The sequence below is a fragment of the Humulus lupulus genome, chromosome 1, assembly GCF_963169125.1.
Source record: "Humulus lupulus chromosome 1, drHumLupu1.1, whole genome shotgun sequence".
Taxonomy (NCBI): Eukaryota; Viridiplantae; Streptophyta; class Magnoliopsida; order Rosales; family Cannabaceae; genus Humulus; species Humulus lupulus.
This window is the reverse complement of record NC_084793.1, coordinates 46,150,933-46,163,389: the sequence shown is the minus strand read 5'-3', so window position 1 is coordinate 46,163,389 and position 12,457 is coordinate 46,150,933. Positions and strand designations below refer to the sequence as shown.

General features: G+C 30.4%; 1 protein-coding gene across 1 annotated transcript; it reads left to right on the top strand.

The window, feature by feature from the left end:
- The first annotated feature begins 119 nt into the window (after positions 1-119).
- On the top strand, positions 120-6,141 carry LOC133792000 (uncharacterized). Its single transcript, XM_062229910.1, has 3 exons — positions 120-2,823; positions 3,007-3,515; positions 3,630-6,141. Exons 1-3 carry the CDS (start codon positions 2,709-2,711, stop codon positions 4,095-4,097), a joined length of 1,092 nt encoding a protein of 363 aa, XP_062085894.1. The 5' UTR covers positions 120-2,708; the 3' UTR covers positions 4,098-6,141.
- The last annotated feature ends 6,316 nt before the right edge of the window (positions 6,142-12,457 follow it).

Sequence of the window (12,457 nt, the reverse complement as noted above, 5' to 3'; positions counted from 1 at the left end):
GCTGGCTGAAGAAGCTTGACACACGCACGTATATTTTTAGAGAACTTAACATAAATATGGGAAAATTAACAAAACTTTCAGTATATATGGACAAAAAAGTAATTAAGCCAAATATGGTAATACAAGCTTAAAACAAAATATAAAATATGGAATTCCATAAACTAAAAATTCAGATTCCCATAACATCTCTAAATTTCCAATTCCAAGAAAACAAGTCGCCGATCATCCTCAATTCATCCTCCATTTTTTCCGATCATATTCCCGATTCCAAGAAACCAAGTCGCCAATCATCCTCAATTCATCCTCCATTTTTTTCGATCGTAACATCGTCTTCTCCGGCAACAACAGATTTCTTCTCCAATCAAGCAATAAAATTCTTGATCGCCTCTCGGAAGTGTTGCTTCAAATCTACCTCGCAAATCGAACATTTTCGCAGTCTTTCTCTCCGGCCTTCTACAATCATCGAATTAAACATAGAATTCAAATTTTGATCAATCGCTCTTCTTCTTCGGCAACTAAAATAGAATTTCGATTCTTGTCCAACAATCACATCTCTTTCACATGCAAACAATCTGATTTTAGCTTCATTTCTACGATTACTCAACATGTAACAATTTAACTAAACAAAATATTGTTTGAAATATACGACATGCAAAATAATAACACAAAGAAACATAAAATTACTTTTTTAATTATTCACATGAAACTAGTTACATCACAAAACTTGAACATTTACATAATTCAAATATTACAAAATAATATAAAATGAAACAACAAAATAAATACAGTAACTAGTTACACACGAAAATAATAATAATAACATTCTGCATTAAAATTTATCATGAAACATGGAAAAATAGATATTGATTTACGTTTATAAAACCGGTTACATAATATGTCTTTAACTTTGCGTATTTGACATATAAAAAAAAAAGACAACACATTCACTAAAGTAACCAGTTACACACGCAAAACCGAACATAATGCAAAATAATTAATTATAGAACCTGGAAAATAGTTCTTGATTCACTAAAAGAAACTAGTTACTTAAATATTTTCAACATATGTTAATATTCATTCACTAACGTAACCAGATACTTTTGAAACAACACTAAAAATTATGTTGTGCTATATTGCAGATATGGAATCCATAATGACATTGATTCGTTTTGGAGGAAAATAGACAGATAGATATCAGTATGATGACTACAGCATGATTGGAGTGATAATACCAACAAATTGTTCTCTAAACAATTTGGTTCATTTAGTGAAAACTGAGATAAAATGCAAGGGATATTTGCGGCATAAGTACCCAATGTTTATTTTTAGTGGCAAAAGTACCCAAAGTCAGTAAAACTGTAATTTCGTCAGCCTCCTCTGTTAGGTTCCGTTTCGTGATGACTGGACCAACACGTGTCACTTCGTGATTAGTCCAATTCAATAATATTTTAAAAATAATTATGATTTGGACCAATAAAAACGCGACACGTGTCTGCGTAACGGAGGAGACTGACGGAATTACAGTTTGACTGACTTTGGGTACTTTTGCCACTAAAAATAAACATTGGGTCTATGCCGCGTACAAAACCTAAACATTGAGTACTTATGCCGCAATTATCCCAAAATGCAATATTCAAAATATTGAGCTGAGTTACCAGTTATCACCAGGTATGCCACCAATGAAATTACTCACTGAAAATTCAGTCCTATTCTATATTGAGCTGAAAAAGATGCAAAATGAAGTAACTGAGCTATCACTATGCATCACCACTTTTGATCAAATAATAGCTGAAACTATTCAACACAATACATATGAAAAAGAAACACAAAAACAGAACAAAGATTTAGAAAAGCCAGTTCTTCAACTAAACAACTAGCAATCAGCTACAGATTTACAATATGACGAAGCAACCTTCACGAAAAATAGCCAGGTACAAATCTTCCCAAATATTACAGACATAGCTGATAATGTAGCAAATTTTATCATAGAGAGAACAGAAGACAACAAAAGAAAAAGAGAAGAAGATACAGAAATTATAACTGATCATAAAATTTTCAAAGTTGAAGAAGGCCAGATTTATAAGGACAAAAAGCTCTTGAAATCTGCTCTATGTTATAATGCTATGATCCACAACATCCAATTCAAGATAAAAATATCTGAACCGAGAGAGTACCTGGTAACTTGTGTGAATGACAATTGTAACTGGTTACTTAGAGCTTCAAAGTTCAAGAAAATAGAAACATTTAAAATCAGAAAGAATGTAAAAACTCACACCTGCTCCTTGGATATCATTATGGAAGACCACAGGTAGGCAAATTGCAATGTCATTGGAGAACTAATAAAAACAAAATACATGTCAATAAAGAGAGTACACATACCAAATGGCATAATTAGCGACATGCTAGATGATTATGATGTTTCAATGGGGTACCAAAAAGCCTGGAGAGCAAGAGAAACAACTTTAGAATTGGCAAGGGAAAACCAAGATGATTCATACCAAAAACTTCCCATCTACCTTCACATGCTAAAAGTTTCGAACCCAGGTACAATAACGCACCTGGTTACAGACAATAAAGGTCACTTCAAATATATGTATCTGGCATTTGCAAATTCCATCAAATGATGGAAGCACTGTAGGCTAGTCATTGTGATAGATGGAACTTACTTGAAGACATCATTTGGGGGAACTTTATTCACTGCTTCAACAATGGATGCTAACAACAACATATTTCCATTAGCCTTTGGAATGGGAGACTTTGAAAATGATTCATCATGGTTATGGGTTTTCACAAAGCTAAAGGAGACAAATGGAGAAAGAGAAGGTACTGTTTTCTTTTTTATATTCTTATTCAAACAAACTAAACACGTAAAATAAACTATTTAATAATAATCCAGCAATATAATAGTAAAAACAGTGTAAAAAAATAACAGTCATATAAATTAATAAAACCAGTTATTTAATTTGGACACAATAACCAGTTAATTCATTGTGATTTTGCAAACAGGTATAGCAACCATTTCAGACAGACACAAAATCATAGAAAATGCTGTAGACAATGTATACCCAAAAGCTTTCCATGGAGCATGCATATTCCACCTGCTAAACAACATCAATGTCAATTTCGGTGTCCATGGGGAGGACCTAAACATAAACTTTTTCAAAGCAGCAAAGGCATACAGGGTACAATCATTTGAGCACTACATGCATGAAATAGACAAGATTGACACTCGCATAAGACCGTATTTACAAAAAATTGGATATTGCACTTGGTCTAGATGCCATGCTCCAACAAGAAGATATACAATGATGACATCAAATATAGCCGAATCGATAAATGCTGCATTGAAAGCTGCAAGAACGCTGCCAATCACTACAATGATGGAAGACCTTCGAAGTTTAGTTCAAAAATGGGTATGGAAAAATGGTAACGAAGCAAACGGAACATTCACACAAGTAACAACAATTACTGAAACTGTGCTTAGAGAAAACTTTATTCGAGTTATTAAATTTCAGGTAACTAACATATATTGTGTGCTGAATATTATTTACCAAAACTTTCAGTAACAGTTACTAATAATTACCACAGTATCCAGTTTCTAATATGTATTCCTCTACTAAAATAAACAGGTCTTCCCAGTAAACACTATACTATACCAAGTTGTGGTTGAAGACAGAGGAAATTTTCTGGTCAACCTAATGGAGAAAACAAGTGAATGCAAAAGGTTCCAACAAGATGAAATACCGTATGCACATGCAATAGCAGTATTCGCCAAAACACGACTGAAAACATATGATTATGTTGCTGATTACTACAAAACTACAACTATGAAAGCAACATATGAGTCAACTGTTCATCCATTGCCAAATGAAAGCGAATGGACACTGCCAGAGACTTTAAGCAAAATTGTCCTACCACCAAAATCAAGAAAACCACTAAGCCGCCCTAGAAGGAAAAGAATCAGATCTAGAGGAGAACCAAAAGTGCAGATAAAATGTGGAAGATGCGCGCAACCAGAACATAATAGAAAAACATGCAGGAATGAACCAATCTCAAAGCAGCGAAACCCAACCAAGTCAAAGAAATTAAACAAATAATTTTCTAAAGAGTAGATATACTACAATTTCAATTAATTCAATTGATATAATAAAATTGTATCCTAATGTTTTCTACTTCAATAAAAGTACAGACTTTTTAAGCATTTTACATTTTATAAACTTAATACTCAACTTCCTGGTTCCAACACAAGATATTCAAAATCTAAAGACTCAAGTACCTGGTTACAACACATATTATAGAAAAAAAAACAGTTAATATAAGTAAATTTAAACAACGACTATATACACATGTAACCAACGACTTAAAAACCTAGTTATATAATCACAAATCTTTCACAAAAAAAAAAAACATAAATATATAAATTTTTTTTAAAAATAAAAATAAAAACTAAAGAAACAGTAACCAGTTACCTGAAACATATGTCTTTCACTATCAAAAACAGAAGTAACCGGTTACACCATCCTCATACAAACCTACTTACAAAAAAATTAACATTTACAAACCAGTTACATAATGAAGAATCTCCTTAAAATACTTTGACAATTTATGAATAAAAAATTATTATAATTTAACAAAAAATAATTCATGAACTTAAAATAAAAAATAAAAAATTGTACCTAGTTGCCTGTAATGTAAAACTGATCTTTTCAAACTATACAATAATCAGTTATCCATTAGCACACAAACTTCTCCAAAAATAATTGAAACCTATATGAAAAAAAATGTACATAACAATATCTTTAAACTTTAAAAAAAATCACCAACTCTATTGAAAAAAAAAACACACACATTAAAATAAAATACAAATTAAAACAACTTTATATTAAGCCAAAATGTGAAACCAGTTCTTTACATTGACCAAAAAAAAAAAGTATCCAGAAACAAGTACAGTACTAAACCAATATCTAGGTACAAACCACAACTTCACTGTTAAACAAAGAAGAAAAAAGACATGGACATTAATACAACTAAAAAAAACTACAAAAATCTCTTATAATTCCTCATCCTCTTTGATTTCTTTGATGGAGCATTATCTTCTGTCTTGTACCCACCAATCTGCTTCTTTTTCGCATGACTATACAAGTTAATGGCAAGATAATCGCGATAGGTAGCAACTTTGGGATGTCATCAATCTTCCCATGGATAAACAAATCGACATACTTGATAACAAATAATCCACAATCACTGGAAAACAAACAAAAAACAACAAATGAAATTATTTAAAACAAACATAATAGAAAAATAAACAACAATATACAAAAACCAGTTACTTACTTGTCCTCTTGAGAAGACAAGTCTTTGGCAAAGTTAAAATCAATTGGATCATTCTTCCCAACAGAATATGGACCAACATTCAAGTTCAAATCTTTCCTAGAACCATAAAAATCAAGAAAGAGTCTAGAAAATATGGTAAAACAACAGAATAAGCCTTCACATATGGCAAAGCAATACTCTCATTCTTCTTCCCCACCAAAGAGTAGTAGACAGTTAACATCCTACTCTTTATGGAAAAGTGAATAAACCCAATGTAACTGAACTTTCAAATGCATAGGAAAAAGAACATGATCCACATCCACTCAAGGAGTGTTACAAAACAAATATTCACCAATAATGTAATCTGAAATGAGGTTATCAAAACGAATGCTGCTTGGATCATATTTGGTTGCCACAAAGTTATCATAAAAACCCTTGATAGTTGCATCAAACCAAGAGTCTGTAGTTGTAACCCTCTTGTTCAAACCATCAATCAACTTAATCTTCTTCCTCAAGTAATAAAAACATACATTGATATGCTACAAAAAATAAATATACAAAAGTTAGGAACCTAATTACTAGCCAATAAATAATAATCAAAACAACTTACACACAATACTACAAGAACTTGGTTACTAGCCATAAATAATCAAAACAAGTTACACACAATACTAAAAGAACTTGGTTACTTGTCTTAACCATGATCAACAAAAATAACAAAACATCTAAACAAACAAATACTATTTAATAAACATTATACCAAGAACCTGGTTACTTACAGTATCCATAAGGTCCTCCCCACAAGTTTGAAGCTTGTAAAACCACATATTCTCAGAAATTTTAACAAAAGAATAATCCATCGGTGGATTGATAATATTATTAACATTAGAAAATTTCTTCCTCCTTCAAATATATATATATATATATATTAATAGACAATTAAATATCAAGAACAATAATATTAAACAAAATATAAAAAAACATATTTATTTTTAAAAATCATTTTATCCTCAATCCATGTAATATAATCAATGCATTCATTCTTTGAAACATTATGTCCAATTTCATCTTCAAATGGAAGCAACCCTCTAACAATCACCACTTCTTCTCCCTTCCTCTTCATAGTTTCTTTTACTTCAGATGAACCAAACTCAGTAACAAAAGGAGATTTAACACGAGTACTAGGTTTAGGCTCCCTCTTTTCAATAGCAACAGGAATTTCATCAACATCACCAACCATCACAACTTTTCAATCATCCTTACTCCCACTAAATCTCTTTTCTCCTTCTGCATACTCAACAGTTTTATCAATAACCTTCAAAATCTCTGGATCCAAATATACTTCTTCAAAACTTAAACCAACTGAACTGAACTCAGGCTTATTTGAAAATCCTATAATGAAGAACAATAAAATCAATTACAAAAAATTCAATTTTAAATAGAATAATACAAAGAAACAAAAACAAAAATAAATTTCAAAACCTTATCTCCACCCACAATATTTGACAACTCCAACCCAGAATAAACAACATCCAAATTTTCATTTAAATCCTTCCCGACACCCTAAAATAAAAAATGAAACTGGTTACACCAATAACTGGTTACACTAATAAACTAACAAAAAATAACATACTATTAACAAACATAAACCAGTTACCTTACTACCATCAAAATCTTCACCTAAATCCATCCCACAAGCCTGGACAAAAAAAAAAAAAACCAATATGGTTACAACAAAAAATGGTTAAAAAAAAACAATAAAACATAGAACAAGCAAGTTACCTTAGAATCATCAGAAATAGGACTGGAAACTTTATCAAAATTAGCTGGCTTTTTCACTTCATTATATCCAGCATTTTCATCACTAGAACTTGCAACATTTTCTGAATTTTTTTCAACAACTTTTGCAATCATTGCAGACAAATCACTGAGTTTCCCCATTAACTCAGACCTCATAATTGCAATATCACTAATAATAGATTGTTGGCTCTCTTTTATTGAAGATATTGATTCACAAATCAATCTCAATTTTTCACTATCAACTTGAAAAAACATAATAAAATAATTTACAAAACAACAAAAAATAAAAATAAAAACAAACCTATAAATTTCAAACATTTTTTTTTTTTTAACTAAAACAAACACCAACACTAACAAGTATCTGGGTACCCGAACTACTATCTCCATCGTCAGCACACTCCTTTGGCAAATATAAATGCTTAAACTTAAACTTCTTCACTGCCGATTTCTTCCTCTCCTCAGAAGTTGGATAGACATTCAAGATAGTCAACTGAATAAATTAAAAAAATATAAATAAAAAAAACAAGAAACTGGTTACCATCATCTGTAACCATGTACACAAACAAAAATCCTAAAATGAAAATTTAGCAAGTAACCAGGTACAAAACAAAATATTATACATTTTGATTGTTAAAAATCTTTGCCACCAAGTTTGAATAGAAGGGATTATCAGTACTCTTCCAATTCAACAAACGGGGATATTTTTTCCCAACCCGCTGACAAAACTCAGGATTCAATTCAAATATACATTCATATATCCAAACCAGAAAAGCAATTGGAAAACCAAGAAGTTTGTAAGGGTGAAGGCCAACCTTCCCATCAACAAAATCTCCATCAAAAATTTTATTTCCACCCTTCAAAGCAATTTTCAAATAATGAAAACTCCTATCCCATACCAACTTCCCAAAACTAATATTTCTCAATTAAGATATATCACGATCAACCATCTCAAAAAATAAATCATCAACCAACTTCTCACTAGTATACCCGTACAAATAGTTTACTAAAATATAAACTATACCCAATTTCACGACATCATCATCATCAACTAAATCCTTACTAATGAAATCATTTCGTAATTCAGCCTTTGACACCTTACCATCAAAACGACCAAATATTTTTTTCTTAAACAAAACTTTCTTTTTTTGAAAAAGACTTAAATCAAAATCAACATCACATTTAAGACCTGTAACTAGGGCAAACTCCTCAACGGAAAACCTACAAACTCTACGACCCAGCTTAAACCACATCTCCTCTTCCTCCCTTTCGTGAGACACCTCTCTCAACAACACAAGTTGGGCAAGTTGAGTTTGAAAATGAATATCAGATACTTCTAAGAAGTGCCCAAATGGCGTCTTCTTAAACAATGCTTTCTGACTTTTGGTCAACTTAGTTTTCAAGTCATTAATGACACTCTTGTCATTAAAATGTTGAACCTTACTTCCAAACCTCTTGGAGGGATTTATCTTTAAATGAGCCTGTAGAAGAAAAAAAACAAACAATTAAACAACATGTAACCAGTTTCATAAAATATAAACATGAAAAATTGATAAGTAGTTTACATTTATAAAACCAGTTATATGTCTTTAACTTTTGCATATTTAAAATATATATATATACATATAAATACATTCACTAAGGTAACCAGTTACACACTCAAACAAAACATTAAGCAAAAACTTCCACTGTTATCTGCAAGTAACCAGTTACACATGTAACCAGGTACAATGAAACAAAACACATTAACAACAAAAAAACACAACAATAAAAATAAAACAAACACAATAAAAAATGAACATTATGCAAAATAAACTACACATCTACAACAAACCAGTTACATATCTAACTAGCTACAAAGGAACAAAACACTCTAAAAAAAACAAAAATACAACCATAAAACTAAAAAAAAACACAATCAAAACTGAACATTATGGAAAATAAACTACTTATCCACAAGAACCAGTTACATATAACCAGGTACAAACAAAAAAAATACTTTAAGAACAAAATAACACAACCATAAAAATAAAACAAACACAATCCACCGAACGTGAAACCAATAACAGTAACATAAACAGATGAACAATTTTTTATTATTATACTTAATAAAATAAACACATACCACAACATGCTTAGTCTCAAGAGAATCATCTACAGCATCCTTACTACCAGATGCAAACGATTCCTTCGTCTGTTTAACAGTAGAAGGGGATTTACTCTTCTTCCTTGCAATAGATTTCAAACATGTAATGTTACTCCTTCGAGGAAGAATCTCGCCAATATCATCCCCTACATTCTACATTCTTATTCCAGAAATTTTCTTCTCAGAACCAAAAACACCACCAACTTCACCAGAATGATCCATGAGAAATCTTTGAAATTAAAATAGACAATGCATTGCATAAAATAAAACCAAACAACATAAATGAAAAAGAATAACAGATGTACATATATATAGAGCACAAATTACAAATAACTACCCATAAACTTCCCCAAATAACTGATCAAAAACTGACAAAACCCCCACTAAAAATCTAACGATCAAATCGTGCACCAAAAACAAAAACCACCATTAACATAGATTAAAAAACAACCATCCACAACAGAAAATAGATAATCCAAAGCAAAATTAACAAAAAAAAAATACATTAAAAAAATTAAAACATAAACCCTGAAATCGGGTACTCACCGAGTCGAAAAACAACACAAAAGGCACAAATCCACAACGAGAAAACTTATAAAACCCTAAAAACAGAACAAAAAGAAGAAATCAAGTCATAATATCAAATGTTGAAGGAGAGAAAAAAGTCGAAATCAGGGATATACAAAAACGTGATACTGAAGTAACCTGAAAAAATAGACCCCTAAAACCAGGTACTCACCGAGACGAAGACAACACAGAAGGCACAAATCCACAACGATGAAACTGAGAAAACCCTAAAATAGAACGAAAAACAAGAACAAATATCAGAATAGCAAATGTTGAAGGAGAGGAGATTGATGAAATCAAGCTTGAACAAATGCATGATATAGAAGAAAACTAAAAAAAAATAGAAGATATAGGTATTTGAGTACTTGCATGCAGAAGAAAAAACACTGAATATTGATTTTCTTACAAAAATTGTTTTAAAAAAATAGAAATAATAATAATAATAATACTTAAAATGACTGAAATGCCCTCACAAAAATTCACATTTAGTATAAATAAACTTATACAATAAAATATGGGATACAAAATAATTTATTTGATAAATATGGGGAAACAAAACCCATAAAAAAGTTAAACAACAAAAAATACCATAAAAAATGCACACAAAAAAAAGCCATATATCAAAATTTATTTAATTTTCCCATATTTCATGTAAATTCCACATATTTTTTAGAGGTTTTTACATAAAATACTAATTTTCGCTTCGCTAAAAAATTACGTTTTTACGGTCGAATTTTTTTCTTTCAATTTTACAGTTTTAAGGAAATTTTTACATTTTTATATGGTTTTCTTTTTTCTTTTTTTGTGTTGTTTTCAAGTTGTTATCACGTTGCTTTTATTTTTCTTTTTGTTGATGTTTAGTTGGTCCAGTGAGTTGTTTTCAAGTTGCTTTTTAGTTGTTTTTCCTAAAAATTGTATTTTCGTAATTATGAAACTTTGAAAATCGTATTTTTGAAAACTTGAGTACACATTTTTGAAAGAAAAAAAATAGGAAGTATAAAAAAGTAAAAAAAAAAAACAAAAAAAATGTGTATTTAAGAAAAAATATTTATTTTTAATTTAATATAAATTAGCATATGTTAAATATTATATTTTTGCATAATTGAAAAAAAAATTATTCAATGCTAAAAGGTTAAATTTTGCATATGTTAAAAAATATGCAAATATAGTATAATGTTATATTTGGCTCAATGAGAAATATTATATTTATAATAAGTACTTATTAAAATTGATTGATTAGTTATTATTTCTATTTTTTTTTTATGGAAAATAGGTAATCTTCATTAATAAAATCAATATGACATAACCCATTACAAGCTCATACTCACACTGAGTAATATCAGTAACAATCAGTTACAATTTTCAAAGGAAAGAAAACTCATGCAAAAACTTCAACTAAGTCCAATAGGCACCAACAATTGAGCATCCAACGAGTGTAAAATAAACAAAGCTTTCTTTCTTAATGACAATATGACATATAACTCCAGTAATGAAATAACATCCAAAATTAATCATAAGATTAAAAGCTTCATTATTGGAAAATAAATAGCGATCCACTAAATTTGTACAATTCTCAAGAACCAATATCTTATTCATCCTGATCCAAATATAATTGGATCCCAAATAGGAAAGAACCGTCATGGAAGCCACAAACCCCATCTGACAGTAGAATAACAAAACCAAAACACACAAAATAAATAACAAAAGAAAAAAAATAGCAGATCTAAACATAGAAGCATGCCTTTACTTCGATCCCTTTTCTCCCACCAATATCGGAGATGATGCCCTTTCCAGCAAAACACCAGAGCCATCATAGATCTGATTCGCTCCACCAACCTTTTCCTCTTCTACCTAAACAACGCTGACCCCCGTCACCCCCTGTCTGTATAGTGCCTCCGGCGTCTCCACCTTGAGCCGCAGGTCCAGTTGCCAGAAGGCACTACAACAAAATAGGCATTTAATGGCTATATGGGGGAGACATTGTAGACATTTAATGTCTCTCCCTAGGGGAGACGTTGTTGCAGGAGCCATCTAAAGTGGCCCTATGACGTCTCCCATGGGGAGACTTTGTAGACTTCCAACGTCTCCTCCTGGGAGACGTCATTGGTTTTTGTAATTTTTTTTTAAAAATAATTAAATAATTATTTTCAGTATATTAATTAATAGAATTAAATATATTAATTTTTTTGAAATAGAATTAAATATATTAATTAAAAAATCTAAATTATATGCAAATTTAAATTGTGAATTTTCATTAATAAAACCGAAATGTGTATATAATATGTTTTTGCTAGCTAAATATACAAAATTGTAATATTTGTTGTTAAACATACAAAATTAATAAATATTACTCTAGTTAGCTAGACATATGGTAAGAAATAAAATGTAAAAAAAAGCCTAATATGTGGGACGATGACTTTGAATTATCAGTAGCATATGGTTTGCCCAGTTTTGTCGTAGTTCATTAATCTGTGCTGGTGTATATGGCGTAGTGTTTAGCTACAAAAAAATACAAAGTAAAATATATTAGTTAATTATTATTTAATTATATATACTTTAATAATAAATAAATTGCTAACTTTGTATAAATTTATATATACATACCACTTTCTTCAAGTAATGTCCAGGTCGTGG